Source organism: Girardinichthys multiradiatus, chromosome 6 (genome assembly GCF_021462225.1).
Source record: "Girardinichthys multiradiatus isolate DD_20200921_A chromosome 6, DD_fGirMul_XY1, whole genome shotgun sequence".
Lineage (NCBI taxonomy): Eukaryota > Metazoa > Chordata > Actinopteri > Cyprinodontiformes > Goodeidae > Girardinichthys > Girardinichthys multiradiatus.
This window is the reverse complement of record NC_061799.1, coordinates 43,143,478-43,164,522: the sequence shown is the minus strand read 5'-3', so window position 1 is coordinate 43,164,522 and position 21,045 is coordinate 43,143,478. Positions and strand designations below refer to the sequence as shown.

At 41.4% G+C, this 21,045-nt stretch overlaps 2 protein-coding genes across 4 annotated transcripts; one reads left to right on the top strand and one right to left on the bottom strand.

Annotated features, from left to right (window-relative positions):
- Nucleotides 1–453: 453 nt before the first annotated feature.
- On the bottom strand, nucleotides 454–5,478 carry ift57 (intraflagellar transport 57 homolog (Chlamydomonas)). 3 transcript variants are annotated; one of them, XM_047367492.1, is made up of 11 exons: nucleotides 5,379–5,478; nucleotides 4,288–4,462; nucleotides 3,880–3,998; nucleotides 3,632–3,722; nucleotides 3,333–3,398; nucleotides 3,057–3,179; nucleotides 2,909–2,980; nucleotides 1,214–1,345; nucleotides 1,063–1,125; nucleotides 925–991; nucleotides 454–834 (listed from the first exon to the last, which is right to left on the bottom strand). In XM_047367492.1, the coding sequence occupies exons 2-11, from the start codon at nucleotides 4,405–4,407 to the stop codon at nucleotides 653–655; spliced, it is 1,035 nt and encodes a 344-aa protein (XP_047223448.1). In that variant the 5' UTR covers nucleotides 4,408–4,462; nucleotides 5,379–5,478; the 3' UTR covers nucleotides 454–652. The 3 variants fall into 3 exon arrangements, with proteins under 3 accessions (XP_047223448.1, XP_047223445.1, XP_047223447.1); XM_047367489.1 differs by lacking the exon at nucleotides 5,379–5,478 and adding an exon at nucleotides 4,966–5,372; XM_047367491.1 differs by lacking the exon at nucleotides 5,379–5,478 and adding an exon at nucleotides 4,956–5,094.
- A 5,166-nt stretch (nucleotides 5,479–10,644) lies between these two features.
- LOC124869555 (tripartite motif-containing protein 16-like) lies at nucleotides 10,645–12,819 on the top strand. Its single transcript, XM_047367477.1, has one exon. It carries the CDS (start codon nucleotides 10,663–10,665, stop codon nucleotides 12,328–12,330), a length of 1,668 nt encoding a protein of 555 aa, XP_047223433.1. The 5' UTR covers nucleotides 10,645–10,662; the 3' UTR covers nucleotides 12,331–12,819.
- The last annotated feature ends 8,226 nt before the right edge of the window (nucleotides 12,820–21,045 follow it).

Genomic DNA, 21,045 nt, shown 5'->3' with positions numbered 1-21,045 from the left:
TTCTTGAAGTTATGTAAGATAAACGTCCAGGTCTCAGACTTGTAGAGGAAACAGGTGATATCATGCAATGGATGAGAAGGACCATGTCCTTGTCAGGGCCTTGGCTGTAAAACATTATAAATTAAACTATTAAATGTTTGGACTTATTTAAAACATGTTATTCAGTTGATTTACTTGATGTGTTGCAATAAATAAAGTCAATGTCTTTTTTAAAACTACTGCGTGTTTCAGTTGCTCAGCATACTTTAGTGACAAGGACTTTTAATTTTTGGGGTTTCAGCATCTTCTGGCACAAACATTTGGTCTTGAGGAGTTTCGGTCGAACTTGGAGACTTCCCAGAAAATTCCAGCTGGAATATTGTGGAAACTTTCTGCTTTCCTGGTGGAAATTTGGATGCAGCAGTAGTGACCTCTAGTGGACATTTAGCATAATAACATGTCAACAGAATTCAGTAGTTTAGAAAAAAAATTGCAGTTTATTTAAACAACAAAAATACCAATTATATAAAAGAATCAATAAATAGTTGTATTTATACTACAAAATACATTTTTGATGGATTATCTACTTGGTTTTAAGGACTGAAAAACGTCCAGTTCCATTTGGAAGAACAGAACCTCTCTTTGGGCCCTGGGGCCCGTCTTGTCAGCGGTGCTAAGCGAAGGGCCCGGCAGCAGGCTCGGGGATGTTGGTGGCGTGCATCTCGCGCGTCATGTTGGACTTCTCTTTGAGTTTGGCCTGCAGCAGCGTGTGCTCCACTACGCCTATCCTCACGTCCATCTGAACGATCTCCTGCTTCAGCTTGGTGAGGCTCTGTCTGATTTTCACCACCGGAGCTGGAGAGGAGAGGAAACGCAGAGAAGAAGGAGGTCAGACACGTTGGTGGGAAAAACAAGGACTCCTCTAACAGTTTCTTTCTGCTTCACCTCCGTCAGACATGCTGCTGCCTTTGTCCTCCATCTCCTGCTTCACCTTCTCCAGCTCCTCGCTGATCTGAAACAGATAGATGAAGTGATGTCAATGTTTCCTGAAGCTGCTGAAGTGATGGTGATGTGTTCACTGACCTCAGCCAGGACTCTGGTTCTCTCCGTCACTCCTCCACTTGCCTCCTTGTAGCGCTCCGTGGCCTAAAGGAGGACACGTTCATAACGGTATTCCAACAGATAATAAAATGGAATGTTTCTGGTTTTTGTTGGAGGCGTGATCTTGGTTCACCTCGCTGAGTTTGGCCTGAGCACTGCGGTACTCCTGGATCAGATGCTCCAGCTGGTTGTTGATGTACTTCTCTCTGCTGCCCACCTTCTCCAGAGTCTTCCCGATGTCTTCCTGAAGCCTGTCCAAGTAGCTCTGCAGAGACAAAGAGGACATAGACTTGGTGGAATGTCATAAAAAGGACGTCCAAGCTAAAAAACGGTAAGTCCTACAGCAGTCGGAGAAGTGGTGGAAGTGGACCAAATGATCACGTCTTCATGTAGAAGTTTTACACGTGGAGATGAAAGTAACTTCTTTCAAACATTCAGATGAACGTTCTGGGGTAAAATCTCCAGAACGAAAAACCCAACCATGAACTGTAAACGGAGAACAAACAGGAAAAGGTTTAAAGATACCGGTTCAGCCAGTATCAGCCAAGTCCAACTTTGACCCACTTCCTGCTGTACATCTGGCTGAGTTGAGAAGCTCCAACAGAGAGATGAATTTATTTTCTTCTTGCACTAAAATCCTGTCATAGTTCATGGGGGAAACTTTGGGGTTTTTGCAAACCTTTGTAAACATCAAGATACCAAAGTAATGGAGCAATGTTTGTGATCCAGCTGCATGATCTGGATGTTTTGGTTCTTCAGATGTGTTTGAAGGAGCAGAGAACCTCCAGATGATGACCAAAACAGGAAGACTGAGAGGTGCCTACTAATAAGCCGTGTCTTCCTGGCTGCTTCAGAATCCACGTTAAGATTTCTGGGTTGTTTCTAAATCTTTAACTGGGCTGGTACCTCATTACCTTTATCTACACACTCACTATGACTCCATGACTGAGGTCCGCTTAACAGCTGCTTCTCGACCCCAGGTTGAGGTGAAAACACAGAGGTCAAAGGTGAGCAGGGATTTGTGAGTTAAACTGCTCCAGCAAACTGGGTCGTCTAAAACTTCTGGACATTTTAAAAACATTTTTATTCGCTGGACCGTTTAAACCGGACTGAACTCAGGCTTATTTATGTGTGTGATGTCATTTTGCACTTTGGGCAGCTATCGTTGTTTTAAAATGTGTTTTATATATAAATTGGATTTTGTCCTTCTATATATAAAAACGGTTTGCTTCAGAAGAAGAAGAAAGGAAAATAAACATGAAGTTGATGTTGGAGATATGAAAGAAGTTTGAGGGACTTTCCAGACTGGGAGATATTTTTCACACACTGCAAACAGGCAGCTGTGACCTTCATCTCTTTTAAACCAAACAGGTCAAGAGAGTTTTGTGAAAACGTCAGGAAACATGTTCCTCCAGATGAATTTGCTGCAGAAGGATGAAGGTCGGAGGAGTGATGTAATCATTTGCTTTTCAACAGATAATTTAGCTTTTAAAACAGAAAAGCGGAAAATAGTTTGAAAGACATTTGAAATGAACAAAGGTCCAAACTGAAACCGGGTCATTGATAAGCTCCTCTTACAGGTAAACAGCACTGGTTCCTCCCTGAAGTTCAGGAAGCCTTTTTAATCCTGAATGGTTCAGAGGATCGAGTTACTCAGTGAAAATCATCTGGTACCGAATGGAAAACGAGTGAAAGATAAACCCACGGTCCAAATCAGAACAACAGAGAGTGATCCTGCAGCTGAATGAGTGTGACCCGGTTGGGTTGCGCAGAATCAACTGACTGAATCATTCCTGCTGTAATAACGGCCGTGTTCAGGTGAACTCACCTTGGTCTCTTTGAGGGAAGACTTGATCCCGTCTCTGTGTTGATGCATCTGGTCCAGATGGACCCTCCAGTCCTGGAGGAACCAGCAGAGCAGAGTTAGAGCAAACATCAACACAGAAGAATGTTCTGCAGTTCAGTTGAGCTCTTACCTTGTTGTCGGTTCTGATGGTGACTTTGAGCTGCGGCAGGACTCTCTCCACCTCCAGCCTCCACTCTGCAGCGTCCACTGTAGACTCCAGAATCTCGTCGGGTTTGGAGGTTGGTTCTGCTTCCTGCCAGAACCCAGAATCTGTTTCAGTGTGAAGGAAGGTGGGTTTCTGACTGGAAATAAACTTGTCCGACTCTCTCTGATCAGCTCGAACCAAACCTTCAAATTATTTAACATTTTAATGGAGAATCGGGAATTTATTGCCATCTGATCTCACAGTGTGAGCACTTCGTAACTTCAGAGCCTCCAGGTCCATCACGTTCTCCTCATCGTCAGCTTCTTCCTGAGGTCACAGAAAAACACAACCATCAACACATCTGATCACCATCCAGGTCCGTTTACTTGAGAATCTTCTAACAGCAGCTGTATCAGACTGTAAAACTGCAACGATAAATGCAACTCTGCAAGTGTGTGTTGCAGTACTGGCTTTATATAGAAGAGGTTCTGGTTAGGTTCTATTCCTTCATGTTTTGGCCTTGATTCATCAGAACAGTTTAATAAAACGGAGACACCTACAACCATCTCTTCTTCTACTTTGCTGAGCGTGAGCTCGGCATCATCGTCGATCACAGACTCTTCCTCCGGGTTTTCTGCAGGATAGTTTGGTCTGAGACAGAGAAAACAGAAGGGATGAAAAACCTCTCTCCTACCGACACCAGCCAGTAACATCCTGCCGGGTAGAACAGGTAGAAGTGTCCAGATTTTGTGCTACGAGGATCTTTTTCTGGATCTTGGCACGAAGGAGAGAAGAGATGTGGTAGCACCTTCTGAAGATGAAGCCTCTGTTCTTCAACGCCTCCTCAGCCAGATGATCCAACACGAAGCAGACGTACTCGCCTGAGCCTGACTTCAGTTTGGAGGGTGGAAAGTCCACCTTCACACCCTGACAGAGACAGTCAGAAATATTCCTAAATCTAATTCTTTATTATATTTCAATATCTGTATTTATTTAATTTATTCATTTACCAAGTTATTTATCTATTTAAGTTTTCCTTAAAAAATTGTGACATTTTTAAGATCTATTATATTAAATAAAGCAGGAACACAAATAGGCATAAAAACTAAGGCGGGTGATTTATATTTCAGTTAAAAACAAACATAAACTCCAATCACTTAGAATCTGCTCTGCTGTGACAAGGTTCTGCGATGTTCTGTGTCATGCATGGACCTACGAAAGCCCTGAGTTCTGCCAGGATGTTGGACACGGTGGCGTTGGGCTCGTCGTACTCCTGAGGCTCTACGAAAGGCCTTCCTGCCGTGTTGATGAGCCAGGCAGCGATGATGGTGAACATGTAAAACTGCTCGCCCGGGTTGGATGCCAGGTACGGACTGGAGACAAAGTAATGTCTGGCAGGAGAGATGGAAAAGAGCAGAATGATTAATCAAACATTTTAATCTGAGGCTGGTCTGATGTTTTTATTAAGCTAAAGAAAACGGAAGCAGTATTCATCTGGAATGGATTCAGCTCAGTCTGGCTTAGTTCAGGTCCGTCAGAGCTGGACTACTCAAGCATAACAATGGAAATTGTGAAATGTCCAGAGTACATCCACAGAAATGAAAGAAAGGCTTAAATCACATTCCTGATTTTCCCAGCCTTTGGAGGAAACCTGGAAGGAGTCAGAGGTGAATCATGGGACAGTTCTTGTACTGAATGCTATCGGGACGGGCTCGGAACCGTTGAAAAAAAAAAAAAACCCGTACTGGTATTAAGCAGTTAAAACAAATGATGTTCTCCAGGTTTTCCTACATCTGTAGCTTAATTCTGCTAATTTATTTCTGGAATAAAAAAAAAAAAAAAAAAAACAGTTTTTATAGTGTGTCTCCATTAGCTGTTGCCGACCTATCGGTACCTGGCCAGGCTCTTCATGTTGTGTTTCACCAGAACTTCCTCCTCGTAGTTCAGCAGCTTCAGCTTCTCCAGAAGGTTCTCCATCACCACGAACCCGCGGTGAGCCGCTCCGGGCCCATGGTCCTCTTCCTCCCCGCGTCTCCCCTCCGCGGCCATTCAGGAGACTTCCGTTAAAAAATAACAATGACTAAAAACAGCTAAATGACGGCGGGAAGTCGGTTCGCGGCCTCGTTGATGCTCGTCCTGTCCGTTGCCAGGGCAACTAAGGGCTAACAGACGCTGTGTGGCTAACGATAGCTGCTAGCATAATCTTTAAGTCTAACTTTAAATATATATAAAAGAGATTCGCGCTTTAAAGTCTAAATGGTACAAACGACCTCATAATAATAAACTCTTATTGCCGTTTAAAGTTACCAATTTGACCAAACGGTGAAGCTACACCGTCTTCTTCGTCGTCTTCTTCTTCTCGTCTCGGTTTACTGGCGGATTGCAAACAAGATGCACACCGCCACCTACTGCACTGAGTGTGCAACAACACTCGATTATCTTTGACTAAATTCGTTCAGTTACAGGTCCTTCTCAAAATATTAGCATATTGTGATAAAGTTAATTATTTTCCATAATGTCATAATGAAAATTTAACATTAATATATTTTAGATTCATTGCACACTAACTGAAATATTTCAGGTCTTTTATTGTCTTTATACGGAGGATTTTGGCATACAGCTCATGAAAACCCTAAATTCCTATCTCACAAAATTAGCATATCATTAAAAGGGTCTCTAAACGAGCTATGAACCTAATCATCTGAATCAACGAGTTAACTCTAAACACCTGCAAAAGATTCCTGAGGCCTTTAAAACTCCCAGCCTGGTTCATCACTCAAAACCCCAATCATGGGTAAGACTGCCGACCTGACTGCTGTCCAGAAGGCCACTATTGACACCCTCAAGTAAGAGGGTAAGACACAGAAAGAAATTTCTGAACGAATAGGCTGTTCTCAGAGTGCTGTATCAAGGCACCTCAGTGGGAAGTCTGTGGGAAGGAAAAAGTGTGGCAGAAAACGCTGCACAACGAGAAGAGGTGACCGGACCCTGAGGAAGATTGTGGAGAAGGGCCGATTCCAGACCTTGGGGGACCTGCGGAAGCAGTGGACTGAGTCTGGAGTAGAAACATCCAGAGCCACCGTGCACAGGCGTGTGCAGGAAATGGGCTACAGGTGCCGCATTCCCCAGACCTGGGCTACAGAGAAGCAGCACTGGACTGTTGCTCAGTGGTCCAAAGTACTTTTTTCAGATGAAAGCAAATTCTGCATGTCATTCGGAAATCAAGGTGCCAGAGTCTGGAGGAAGACTGGGGAGAAGGAAATGCCAAAATGCCAGAAGTCCAGTGTCAAGTACCCACAGTCAGTGATGGTCTGGGGTGCCGTGTCAGCTGCTGGTGTTGGTCCACTGTGTTTTATCAAGGGCAGGGTCAATGCAGCTAGCTATCAGGAGATTTTGGAGCACTTCATGCTTCCATCTGCTGAAAAGCTTTATGGAGATGAAGATTTCCTTTTTCAGCACGACCTGGCACCTGCTCACAGTGCCAAAACCACTGGTAAATGGTTTACTGACCATGGTATCACTGTGCTCAATTGGCCTGCCAACTCTCCTGACCTGAACCCCATAGAGAATCTGTGGGATATTGTGAAGAGAATGTTGAGAGACTCAAGACCCAACACTCTGGATGAGCTAAAGGCCGCTATCGAAGCATCCTGGGCCTCCATAAGACCTCAGCAGTGCCACAGGCTGATTGCCTCCATGCCACGCCGCATTGAAGCAGTCATTTCTGCAAAAGGATTCCCGACCAAGTATTGAGTGCATAACTGTACATGATTATTTGAAGGTTGACGTTTTTTGTATTAAAAACACTTTTCTTTTATTGGTCAGATGAAATATGCTAATTTTGTGAGATAGGAATTTTGGGTTTTCATGAGCTGTATGCCAAAATCATCCGTATTAAGACAATAAAAGACCTGAAATATTTCAGTTAGTGTGCAATGAATCTAAAATATATGAATGTTAAATTTTCATCATGACATTATGGAAAATAATGAACTTTATCACAATATGCTAATATTTTGAGAAGGACCTGTATATGACAAACAGAGATTTCCTGGTGTTTTTACAGGTTCTGCCTACCGGCTTGTTCTTGAAACCCCATCAAAGTCCACTCCCTTACTGCTTTCTCTTTTCTCTTTCAAATCTACTTCTCTAATACTCAACGGATGAAACAGTTGTTCCTTTTTATAAACATTGCACTATTCAGTCATGTGTGTTTCTTATTTGGTTTTTCTTGTATTTTATAAAATGCTCTTCCTTTTTGCACTCCATTCAACCTTTTCTGCAATAATTCAAACCTTAATCTATTCCAAGTGGGATTTGTATTATTTCCTTTTGCTCATCGGTGTGTTTATTTCCTTTTACTTCCTTGTGTGCTGACCTTTTCAAGCCATTGCAGTCCAATCATGATTGCCACCTTTTCCTTATTCTGAGATAAAAATATAACAACAGCGGCTTCCTCTTCCAGATTAAGGTGGAATAATGAAGAGAGTCTTTTACTGTTACTCTATACACTGTTAGTGATGACATCTGTGCCCAGGACCCTCTTTGGCTTTATATAAGCCACCTGTGCACTCGTAATTCTCATCATGAAGCTGTTCTTGCATCACTTACCACAGTTCTCACTGTCAAAGCTTTCTAGCTGACACTTTCAGTTCGTTTTATGTCTTATTCTGTTGTTTCACTTAACGCCAGGGGTTTAAGAGATAATCTGAAACACAAAGCTCTATTTTTGTTCACCAAGCAATGTAAAACTGATTTTTGTTTTTTTTTCAGGGGACCAATACTGTTTCTAATGATACACACAGAAAACAACAGGAATGGTCATTATATTTGTGAAGGTCTTCATGTTTATAGCATTCATTTCATAACCATTAAGTTTTATGGCTACAACACAATGGATAATAATATTTAGATAAATGAGGTAGAAAACAAGATTCTATCATAGATAGATAGATAGATAGATAGATAGATAGATAGACAGACAGACAGACAGACAGACAGACAGCTGATTATGTGGCTGCATCACGTATGATCTTCACAAACTACAATTAGCTGCTATGTCAACTACATGTATCTTGATTAAGTTTATTTAATACAGAACAGAATAGAATAGACAATTATTTATTTTGGGGAAATTCAGGTGAGTCAGCAACAAAGCAAAAGGCAATGAAAGATCCAGGTACCTACATCACTGAACCATAGAAGAAGATAACAGATTAAAAGCTGTAAGAACCAGTCAGGAAAAACATTCAGGCTGTATAGTAAAGGAGAATAAAACCAGAATAAATTACCCTTATTTTTGAACATACTGTGTGGTCATCAACAAGACATACTCAGATTAATTAAATTAGAGGTGCAGCGTAGTCAGGTAACATTGACAGCATCAATGTGCAAACTGTGGAATATAATATAAAACATAAAGAAAATAAAACAAAATCTCCTTTCTTTAGTGAAGGAGCAGTGAATGTTACTGTCATGTATGCAGCCAATGATGCGAAAACCCAGAAATATATGAATAGATAATGCTTGATTATCAAAACGTGATATTAAATTATTGCTTTCACTGACACCTGCAGTTCTGTGACATTCCTCTATTATTAGTCTGAGGGTCTGTGAGTGAGGAACACCACAAAACTGCACAGCAGGTGTGCCAACAGTTTTTTCAGATAGAAAGCTACTTGTAAATGTCCCAGTCACAAAGATCTACCATCAGACGGTGGTGATGGGGCAGCTCCTGACTAAAACCTCTGTTTTAAAATGTATTAAAACTAAACCTAAGCTATTTGTACCTGATGATAACATCAAAAAACAGAACTAAACTAAAATGTCTGTTAGGGATCGAACTGCAGTATCCTGAGTGAAAGGTAGCCAACATGGGCCACTCTGCTAAAGAAGACAACCTGACTTAAATGAATGTTTGTGATTGACATCATGGTCAAGCGCAACATTAACATTCTTGCCAGTATGACAGTTGCTTTGAAAGATTTTCTGTGTCAGTTATGTTATACAAAAAGCTGCCATTGGAATAAAACGAAATGCGGTTGTTATTGAGATAAATATTGAGATAATCTCGGTTTGATCTCTGCAGAGTAGTTGCATTCCAACATCTCCAGGCTCCTCCAGACAAGATCACGCCATTTCTGACACTTTCCTTGTTCCAGGTCTCAGCAAAAACGTAGGACAGACCCAGGGTTAGTTCAATAAGCCCTGCAACCGAGCAGGGTTGGTTCAGGGAGTAAGTTGCAGGGGTAACTTGATTCAGGGTAACCTGGCTTTCTTACTCCAGAACTTACTTTGAGTTTTTACTAAATGGTGCCCAGACGTCTAGGGCAAGTATCTGCCGTTTTATTTTGGAAAATATTTATGAAATATGGTAGCCTAATATATGGCATCTGAGGCTTTTCTTGTACATAAAGATTTTTAACAACTGATTTGCAGATATGTTTAGGCTCATACTCTGTCAGTCTGTCAAATCTGCTAATAGCAACCCCAACCCTGACATTAAAGTGTTCACTGATTATTTTAAGACCTCACCTCCAGCCCTGAACCATCTGCTGCTCTTAAACATACAAAATGGCTTCAGAGATGCATGTCTAAGATGCAACTCCTGAACATAAAGGTGGCACATTTTTAAAATAAATGGGGGGAAAAAAATCTACCACTTGGTCACTATGGAGCAGCACTTCACCACAAAAAATGTGCAGAACATTTGTGGGGTGTTCTAGTGCAGCTGATCATATTTATATTCTCATATTCTAACCCAAACCTTTATAGTAATGTGGGAATAATAAAATAATGACAAAAAAATTATCTTAAAAAAATCAACCCGACATCAGTCCTCACCTGTTCTTCTTTCTGGATCTATTCTATCAATAATGAGATTTTTAAACTTTAAACCCTACACCCTGCAGCTCCTCCTGGCTCTAATTTTATTTTTTTAACCACTAATCAGTTTAAGACCTCACCTGAGCTTCCTCAGGCTCTCCACCTTTCATTGCTTCAACTTCCTCACTACTCTATGTACCATCATTCTCCTGATGAGACATTATTGGACATAATGTCTAATATAATGCCATACATGTTGATAAATAGAGGAGTATGATTTGGTGTTGCCCTTGTTGGAGCCAGTGACATCACGCTGCGCTGCGCTTTCACAATAAAAGCACATGAGGTAAAAAAAAAAGATTTTTTAGGGAAAAATGTCCCTGTTCCTATTCTTAGTCAGCACAAATTATAAGAAACAACTGTTTGACCATTTCTTTTTATGTAATCTTATTTTGTTGTTGGCCAAATTTTATATTCATAAATGTAAGGTAATTATGACCAAAACCTCGAGTGCATCGTTTTTATAGGATGTTCCTGTTATGTGATTGTCTTTGTATGTTCTAGTATAAAGATTATTCTAATAAAGATTTTGAAAAAAAAAAACAAAAAAAACAAAACAGCTTGCAGCAGGGTGGAACCAACACCTGCTGAAGGTGAAAGCTGATTGGCTGCAACCTCTCTGCAGTTAGACTTGATTGGTAGATCAGAGCTGAAAGTTTGTTTTCAGTAAGTGGAGTTCACATAGTCACTGAGACTGAGAGGAGAAATGGAGCAGAATCAGCTGGACCCAGAAACCTTCTCCTGTTCGATCTGTCTGGATCTACTGAAGGATCCAGTGACTATTCCCTGTGGACACAGTTACTGTATGAACTGTATTAAAACACACTGGGATGAAGAGGATCAGAAAGGAATCCACAGCTGTCCTCAGTGCAGGAAAACTTTCATACCGAGGCCTGTCCTCCAGAAAAACACCATGTTAGCAGCTTTAGTGGAGCAGCTGAAGAAGACTGGACTCCAACCTTCTCCTGCTGATCACTGCTATGCTGGACCTGAAGATGTGGCCTGTGATTTCTGTACTGGAAGAAAACTGAAAGCCATCAAGTCCTGTTTATTCTGTCTGGCCTCTTACTGTGAGAAACATCTTCAGCCTCATTATGATGTGGCTCCATTACAGAAACACAAGCTGGTGGAGCCCTCCAAGAACCTCCAGGAGAACATCTGCTCTCGTCATGATGAGGTGATGAAGATGTTCTGCCGTACTGATCAGAAGTGTATCTGTTATCTCTGCTCTGTGGATGAACATAAAGGTCACGACACAGTCTCAGCTGCAGCAGAAAGGACTGAGAGGCAGAGAGAGCTGGAGGTGAGACGAGAAGAAATCCAGCAGAGAATCCAGGACAGAGAGAAAGATGTGAAGCTGCTTCAACAGGAGGTGGAGGCCATCAATCACTCTGCTGATAAAACAGTGGAGGACAGTGAGAAGATCTTCACTGAGCTGATCCGTCTCATCCAGAAAAGAAGCTCTGATGTGAAGCAGCAGATCAGATCCCAGCAGGAAACTGAAGTGAGTCGAGTCAAAGAGCTTCAGGAGAAGCTGGAGCAGGAGATCACTGAGCTGAAGAGGAAAGATGCTGAGCTGAAGCAGCTCTCAAACACAGAAGATCACAACCAGTTTCTCCACAACTACCCCTCACTGTCAGCACTCAGTGAGTCTACACACTCATCCAGCATCAATATCCGTCCTCTGAGATACTTTGAGGATGTGACAGCAGCTGTGTCAGAGCTCAGAGATAAACTACAGGACATCCTGAGAGACACATGGACAAACATCTCACTGACCCTCACTGAGGTGGAGGTTTTACTGTCAGAACCAGAACCAAAGAGCAGAGCTGGATTCTTAAAATATTCATGTGAAATCACACTGGATCCAAACACAGCAAACAGACGACTGTTACTATCAGAGGAGAACAGGAAGGTGACAAGAATGGATCAACATCAGTCTTATTCTCGACATCCAGAAAGATTCACAAATTGCCTTCAGGTTCTGAGTAGAGAGAGTCTGACTGGACGTTGTTACTGGGAGGTGGAGTGGAGAGGAGAACTAATTTCTGTAGCAGTTGCATACAAGAACATCAGCAGAACAGGAAGTGGAAATGAATGTAGATTTGGATGTAATGACAAATCTTGGGCATTAAATTGTTCCCAAGACAGTTATAGATTTGTTCACAACAACATCTGGACCTCCATCTCAGGTCCTGGTTCCTCCAGAGTAGGAGTGTACCTGGATCACAGAGCAGGTCTTCTGTCCTTCTACAGCGTCTCTGAAACCATGACTCTCCTCCACAGAGTCCAGACCACATTCACTCAGCCGCTATATGCTGGATTTTGGGTTTGGGTCATTGGAGGTTCTGCAGAGTTGTATAAACCCAAATAGATGTTCTGTCTTGTTTCTGATCAGGGTTCATGGTTCTGATGTCTCTGCTCTGCTGTTCTGTTCTTCTTCATTGTTCTTGTTTAAATGTAGTTCTCTGTGTCTGTGTTCCAGGAACCAGAAAGGATTTCACTGCTGATGTTTTCTTTCATTCTTATTTGACACAGAAATATTTCTCCACATGAAAATCTAAACTTCTCTGGGCTCTAATGGTTCTGGTTTCATATTTGTATTGATGTATTTGGATCTTCTGGTTTCTCTTCCACTGTTCTGCAGAACAAATGTTGTTCTTGTTTAAATCAGTTGAGATTGAAGTGAACTGAACTTGCTTCTGGTTTCTTTATTGTGATCCAAAGAAGAAAACTGAAACTAACATCAACTTAGAACTGATGCTGTTTTCTTCTGAATCCTTTAGATTTAGATCAGAAAAATATATGTCTGCTGTTCTGTCTCTTTGGATTTCTTCAATAAAACAACTTGATTCCAGAGAAATGTGGAAAGTTTTCTTTTCATTCTAACAATAAATTGTGAGTTTTGTCGTCTAAAGAGCAGAAACATTTCCTTCAGAGTGTCTCATGTGATGCTGGATCAGATCAGATGTTTGGTTTCACCTTCATTCATCAAGAACATCCTCTGCTTCCACCACTGCTGCAGAGAGATTACAGAAAGAAAGCATTTATTACAGGAACTGATCAGTTCACCTGTATTAATGCATGTATAATTCACTGCCCCAAAAAATAAAGGGAGCACTTAAACAACACAATATAACTCCAAGTAAATCAAATTTCTGTGAAATCAAACTGTCCACTTAGGAAGAAACACTGATTGACAATCAATTTCACATCCTGTTGTGCAAATGGAATAGACAACAGCAGGACATCTTTGGCGATTAGCAAGACACTCAATAAAGGAGTGGTTCTGCAAGTCAAGTCAAGTCAAATTTATTTATATAGCACTTCTCACCAACAAGGCCCTCAAGGCGCTGTACACAAGGAAAAACACTACAATGATAAAGAAAATCAAACAACAGAGGTAATTAAAAAAAAATAAAATAAAGAGAATAGAATGATGGATAAGAAAATGAAAGGAAAATTGGACTGAAAACGTAACCAATAATGTTTAGATGGCTCAGTCAAAGGCCATTCTGAACAAATAAGTTTTTTATCTTGATTTAAAGCAATTTAGGGTTTCAGCGCTTTTACAGTTTTCTGGGAGTTTATTCCAGATTAGTAGAGCATAAGCATTTTTCAGTTGTAGGTTATATCTGTATAGTCTCTCTTTATAGATAATATAGTGAACCTGGAGTCCAGTCTTTCTCCACCTGCGTTCAGCTTTTCAACACTCCTGTTTTTCCCTTCTGACTGGTGGAGCACTTCTCCATGGAGACATTTTCTTCCCAGAAACGACTTTCACTTTAATTGGAGCAATTGAATCAATGATGTCTGAGATTTTAGAATGAAAGTTATCTACCAGCTCATCTACAGTGTTACAGGGCAAAGTGGAGGTAGAAGAGTAAATCTGGTTAAATGTTTCAGCAGCACCGTCCTTAAAGATGTGTTTTCTTATCATGTCTCTTTGGCAAACTGAGTCATTGCAGATGATGCTTTCAAAAATAATAGAAAAGTGGTCAGATAGAGCAACATCAGTTACAGACACCTTGGAAATGTTTAGACCCTTAGTGATGATCAAGTCCAAAATATGTCCCTGTTTGTGTGTTTGCTGTTTAACATGTTGAGTCAAACCAACATTTCTAAGAGTGTCACATAGATCTATTGGACTTCTGTCTTCAGGATTGTCCATGTGAATGTTGAAGTCTCCCACAATAATTAAACAGTCATAATCAACACATATCACAGATAAAAGCTCATTAAAGTCACTGAAAAAGTTTGTTTTGGACTTAGGAGGCCTGTAAATATTCAAGAACATGGTTCGGACCGGGCTCTTTACCCGGAGAGCCAAATATTCAAAAGAGTCAGATATGCCCAGAAATACTTTTTTACACTCTAATAAATCTTTAAACAAAGTGGCCCCTCCACCTTTTCTTTGCTGTCTGCTCTCACAAAGAAAATTGTAGTTTGGAGGCGTCGCCTCTATCAGAATGGGAGCTTAATTAAATTCATGTAACCATGTTTCTGTTAAAAACATAACATCAAGATCGTGGTCAGTAATGAAGTCATTGATTAAAAATGATTTTCCTGACAGAGATCTAATGTTCAATAAAGCCAGTTTATATGACTTAGTTGCTGATATTAACTCTGTGTCTGGTTGTACCTGACAGTTTATGGTTTTTGTTTGATTGTTTATTTCTGGGCTGCACGGTGGCGCAGTTGGTAGCACTGTTGCCTTGCAGCAAGAAGGTCCTGGGTTCAATTCCCAGCCTGGGGTCTTTCTGCATGGAGTTTGCAAGTTCTCCCCGTGCATGCGTGGGTTCTCACCGGGTATTCCGGCTTCCTCCCACAGTCCAAAGACATGCCTGTTAGGTTAATTGGTCACTATAAATTGACCTTAGGTGAATGAGTGTGTGTGTGGTTGTTTGTGTGTTGCCCTGCGATGGACTGGCGATCTGTCCAGGGTGTACCCTGCCTCTCGCCCATAGACTGCTGGAGATAGGCACCAGCTCCCCCGCGACCCACTATGGAATAAGCGGTAGAAAATTACTGACTGACTGACTGTTTATTTCTGTCTCTTATCCTTTTAGCTTCGTTCTTTCTGTCACATATAAGCACAGAGATTTTACAACAATCTCCTATTAGGGGCCCAAGTTTTTCCTGGACATGTTCATTTCTGATAGAGTTACCACTGGGGCCCAGACTGTATCACAGAGAAGTGATTTGAAGGTCCTGATTAGGAGGAGATAGATTAGGAGTTGGTGGAGGTCTGCGGCATTTGGAAGATGTTGGTTTAGTAGCGGGGCCTCGGAACCATTTGGGTCCTGCTTTTAAGAGCTCCTTTCATGTTATCAGAATCCAGTAAAGCAAAAAGCGGGCTCAGTGTGGAGATGGGAGAGTTCTGTGCGGTCTGGGTCGGGGTCTGGGGTGGGGGTGTTAGTCTGGGTCTGGGGGGATGGGAGTTTAATGGGGGGGGTCCACCTCTCCTGTGGATTTCGACAGGGAGACCTTTTGTGATGACCTCTCTTTCTCAGCCAACTGGCTGATTGTTTCTGCTGGAGCTGTTAGAGGCAGCGTTATCATTGTTGTTGATACTCCATGTTCTCTGCTGAAAGTCGTAGCTGCTGGCGGATTATTTACTGAATAGAAGAGATTAGATGTGAGACGTCTGACTCCTGGCTTGTTCAAACTGAAACCATCTTGCTTGAAGAGTTGTCTTTTTTCCCAAAAAATATTGAAGTTGTCGATTCACAGGTGTGGTGGCACATGTTTTTTTCAACCACTTATTAATCATCAGAAGTCTGGAAAAAATCTCATCTCCACAGAAAATCGGTGCAAAGGGTCCGCTGAGTAACACCTTGATATTGAGACCTCCAACAATATTCAGAAGACGAGTGAAATCCTCCTTCAGTCCTTCTGATTTTTTCTTAGCCACGTCATCCATGGCTCCACAGTGTATAATAAGGTTTTCTAGAGACGGGCGCTTTTCTGTGATTGTAAGAATATTCTCTGAGATATCAGAGACCACGTTACTGGTACCAATCAGAACTTTTGTGTTTTTCTTGTTGCAGAAGTTTTTAATCCCATCCACAGCTGTGTTGCCCACTATTAGGGTTCTTGGTCTGGTGGGGCGCTTTTTCTCTGGCAGCTTAGGAGAAAACTGTTTAGACTGAAGGTTGTTCTCAAACCTTTTATTGTTCTCAGAAGATGTATCATTTTCCTGGTTTTCATTCTGTAGTGGAGCAAATCTGTTCTGGAGGAGAACTCCATCATTTCCAGCTGTCTCACTCCTATCAGTTGTTGTGAGACAGCTGCAGGTGGGGACCACAGACCACTTCTCAGTACCGATGCTTTCTGGCTGATGTTTTGGTCACCTTTGAATGTTGGTGGTGCTTTCACACTCGTGGTAGCATGAGACGGACTCTACAACCCACACGAGTGGCTCAGGTAGTGCAGCTCATCCAGGATGGCACATCAATGCGAGCTGTGGCAAGAATGTTTGCTGTGTCTGTCAGCGTAGTGTCCAGAACCTGGAGGCTCTACCAGGAGAAAGGCCAGTACACCAGGAGACGTGGAGGAGGCCATAGGAGGGCAACAACCCAGCAGCAGGACCGCTACCTCCACCTTTGTGCAAGGAGGAACAGGAGGAGCACTGCCAGAGCCTTGCAAAAAAAGAACTACCCTCGCCTCCGGGCATGGGGTGTTTTTCCCCCTCATTCGACTACAACCTCAGATCAGACGAGACTACCCGCTGAATTTAAGCAGATTACTAATGACCTCCAGCAGGCTACAAATGTGCATGTGTCTGCACAAACGGTTAGAAACTGACTCCATGAGGATGGTATGAGGGCCCGAGGTCCACAAATGGGGGTTGTGCTCACAGCCCAACACCGTGCAGGATGCTTGTCATTTGCCAGAGAACATCAGGATTGGCAAATTCGCCACTGGCGCCCTGTGGTCTTCACAGATGAAAGCAGGTTCACACTGAGCACATGTGACAGACGTGACAGAGTCTGGAGACACCGTGGAGAGCGATCTGCTGCCTGCAACATCCTTCAGCAGGACCGGTTTGGCAGTGGGTCAGTAATGGTGTGGGGTAGCATTTCTTTGGAGGGCAGCATGGCCCTCCATGTGCTCGCCAGAGGTAGTCTGACTGCCATTAGGTACCGAGATGAGATCCTCAGACCCCTTGTGAGACCATATGCTGGTACGGTTGGCCCTGGGTTCCTCCTAATGCAGGACAATGCTAGACCTCATGTGGCTGGAGTGTGTCAGCAGTTCCTGCAAGATGAAGACATTGAAGCTATGGACTGGCCCGCCCGTTCCCCAGACCTGAATCTGATTGAGCACATCTGGGACATCATGTCTCGCTGCATCCACCAACGTCACGTTGCTCCACAGACTGTCCAGGAGTTGGTGGATGCTTTAGTCCAAGTCTGGGAGGAGATCCCTCAGGAGACCATCCACCGTCTCATCAGGAGCATGCCCAGGCGTTGTAGGGAGGTCATTCAGGCACGTGGAGACCACACACAATACTGAGCCTCATTTTGACTTGTTTTAAGGACATTACATCAAAGTTGGATCAGCCTCTAGTGTGTTTTTCCACTATAATTTTGTGTGTGACTCCAAATCCAGGCCTCCATTGGTTAATAAATTTGATTTCCATTAATAATTTTTGTGTAATTTTGTTGTCAGCACATTCAAATTTGTTGGAATTTTATTCTGAAGGTCTCTTACATCCAGGAAGTTATAAGAGCTGTATTTGATCTTGGCATGGAAGAGCATTTGGTGACAAGGTGGTGTTCAATTAACTGCAAACATTGAGACCTACAGCGTTTGTTCTTTCGGAGCATGCAGCCAGTGAGGTATTTCATTCATTTTCTGTTATATTGACCTCTGTAACCTTAATTTTGTGCCATCCATGCAGTTTCTGTCAGTTTCATTTGTATTTGTTATATTTAGTTTTCACGGTGGACTTGATGCTTGAAGATGGACTGAAAGCTGTCAATAAACTCGTATAAGGAATCCACTTGTCTGCCGATGCTTCGAGGGAGTTACACAACCTTTAACCTCTTACACATCATTAATCGCACATGTTAAATATAGCCAGTGAATGTTGTGTAATTCAGTTGGTAAAGATTAAATATAACAATAGCTTATAACTGGACCTTGCCTAAATTTAACTGTATTTTTATATGTCATACTGACTTGCTGTCACGTCCTTTTTGTGGCTGCTGGGTTGGATGATGGAGTAAAAGTTGACAGCGTATCTGTTGACATTTAATGAAGAAGTCCTTACAATAAAGTTATGATAGGATATTTGAGCTTTAATGTACGAGAGCGTGTTCCTCGTCCCACCTGATGCTACAAGTTTTAACGCTACGGTCACACTACCAATGTCTGTAATCCAAACAGGTGTGGGAGATGTGGTGGAGAGCATGCCAATGGTCAATGTGGTACGAATGCTGCAAAAAAGTGCTGTAATTGTAAAGGGGATGATACGGCTGCATATGGAGGATGTACAGAGAGGAAAAAAGCCGTAAGCATCCAACAGATAAGAACAGGGCAGAAAATTTCCTATGCTGAAGCAGTAAAGTTTAAAAAAGTAAGCAGTAATTTCCCTACAGGAAAGGTCTTCTGTAGCAGGTGCAGTGGCGCCACCTTCTGGCCAAATGCATCATGTAGTCATGGAGTTCCTGTTGACAAGCTATTGTTGTTTTCTGCCAATGTTATAAACTGTTCAGACCAAGTTAGGAGTAAAACTGAAAAGATTAAATTAGTTGTCAATGCAGCAGAAATAAATTTGAATATGCAAAAAATTTCTTGGGAAAACATCCATGCAGACCTCGGTCAGGAGGGTTCCTCTGAGCAAACCTCCAACAATCTCATGTAATGCTAGTGCTTCAGAGCAATTGTAGAAGTTTCGTAGCAAATAGCCAAGAGTTTAAAGGATATTTAGAAGGTTTGGAAGAAAAACGTGATATCATGTGCATCCAGGAAACACGGTTTAAACCTCATTTAGACTTCATAATAAAAGGATACAACTTTATAGAAAGATAGAAATGATAGTAATGGGGGAGGCTGGGCACCCTTGGTTAGGCAAGGAATAAATTATAAGCAGCTAACAACAGATAATGAACTTGAGGTGGTGGTCATTGAGGTGTGGATGGGTAGAGAAGGTGTTGGGCTGATAAATTTCTATTATCCAGGTAGGAGACTAGAAAAAGAAAAGTTAGAATCATTACCTGGTGTGGGGATTTTAATGCATACAGCACTTTGTGGGGTCAAAGAAATGATGCATATGGCAATATTTTAGAGGAGATATTAGATGAAAATAAGTTGGTGTGTCTTAATGATGGGACAGACATGAGGTTGAATACAGCATAGCGATCAGAATCAGCACTTTATCTCACAATTATATCTCAGCAATTGGCAGGTAAGATAGGATGGAGAGTTTATAAAGAAAGTTACATTGACAGTGATCAATTTTTGTAAATAAAAGGCTTGGTAGAAATAAAGAACAAAAGATGATGGTAACAAGGGGGAAATTTAAATGAGCTGACTGGATTAAGTTTGTTTTTTTAGCTGAAAGAAAGATTAAGAAGTAGTAACAGAACAAAGTATTCATGAATTTGCCACAGATTTAAGTAATAATATTCTGGTAGCTGCAAGTGAGTCAATTCCTAAAAACAATAGCAGTCATAAGAAAAACCTAGTTCCTTGGTGGACAAAAGACTGCACCAAGGCAGTGAAATGCGTCAATCCAGCATTTAGAGTTCTTGAATCAACTCATAATCTTCAAAATTTAATTCGTTATAAAAAAAAGGGGAATAGTGAGGAAGGTGGTAAAGTGTGCTAAAAGGAAATATTGGAGGAAGTATTGTGATTCTATTAGACAAACTGCGTCATTGTGCTGAAATAAAAAATGGTTAATAGGATGTTAATAGGATTGTTTGCAGATGATGGAGTTGTATGAAAAGGAATTGTGAATTTATAGTTAATAATGCAAGAGGCAATAATGGAGGTAGAGACATGAATCTTAAAATGGGGGTTCAGGTTCTCTGTGGCTGTATAAAATAAAAGCCAATAGAAATAAATCTTAAGATGTATGATGAACAATTCGAAGTAGTGGAGTCCCTCAAATATTTAGGGATTTGATTTGACAAAAAACTTACCTGGGGTGTACGTATCGGAAAGATTGTTGAGAAATCCACCGTTTTTCTTCAATAGCTTCCAGGTCATGTGACCCACTGACACAAAATCTGTCTGAAATTGTTCTACAGCACTGGATAGATGAGGCACACCCTTTTCTATTCCATTTTAAGCCTTTTTATATTTTTTAGGAATTCTTTGGGTCAGAAATTAGCATTTTTCTTCAATAGCTTCCAGGTCATGTGACCCACTGACACCAAATCTGTCTGAAATTGTTCTACTACACTGGATAGATGAGGCACACCTTTTTTATTCCATTTGAAGTCTTTTTACATTTTTAAGGAATTTTTCTGATGATATAGAAATCCTTCTGTATTTGAGTTTTATGCAGTATGTCACCAATATGTGATTGTAAAGTGTCATTTGTAATGGAAATTAATTAAAATATTATTTCTACTGTTACTGTGATGGAGTAAAGCACATCTAACTTAAGTGTGTCTTTAAAAGGAGAAATGCCATTTCAAGATAAAAGACCATAAAAACAGGAACATTTATCAGTTCTAACAACAATGTAGCTCTCCTACCTGCCACTAGGAATGTGTCACTGTCAAGAAGAAACTGTGGAGTTGACAAAGTTAAATGATCTGCCTTTCCCTCAAATAGTTTTGAGATGTTGGTGCTCCCTGTACAGATTGAATCATGGTTTCAGAATTAAAAAGAACAAGTATGCACCATTTTTAAATAGGCCATCATTGCTTTTCCAAACCAAAAGTTACAGTTCAGCTGCATCATACCAAAATTCATGTGAAATCCAAACTGCAGGAGGTTCATTGCTTTAAGAGGAAAAATCTGTTGATGCCAACAGCCGCTTCTCCTGTGGAATGAAGGTCGATGTTATGGAAAATTATTACTTTTTAATTCTCACTCTGACCTAATTTGCAGCTGAGTGGGCTACACC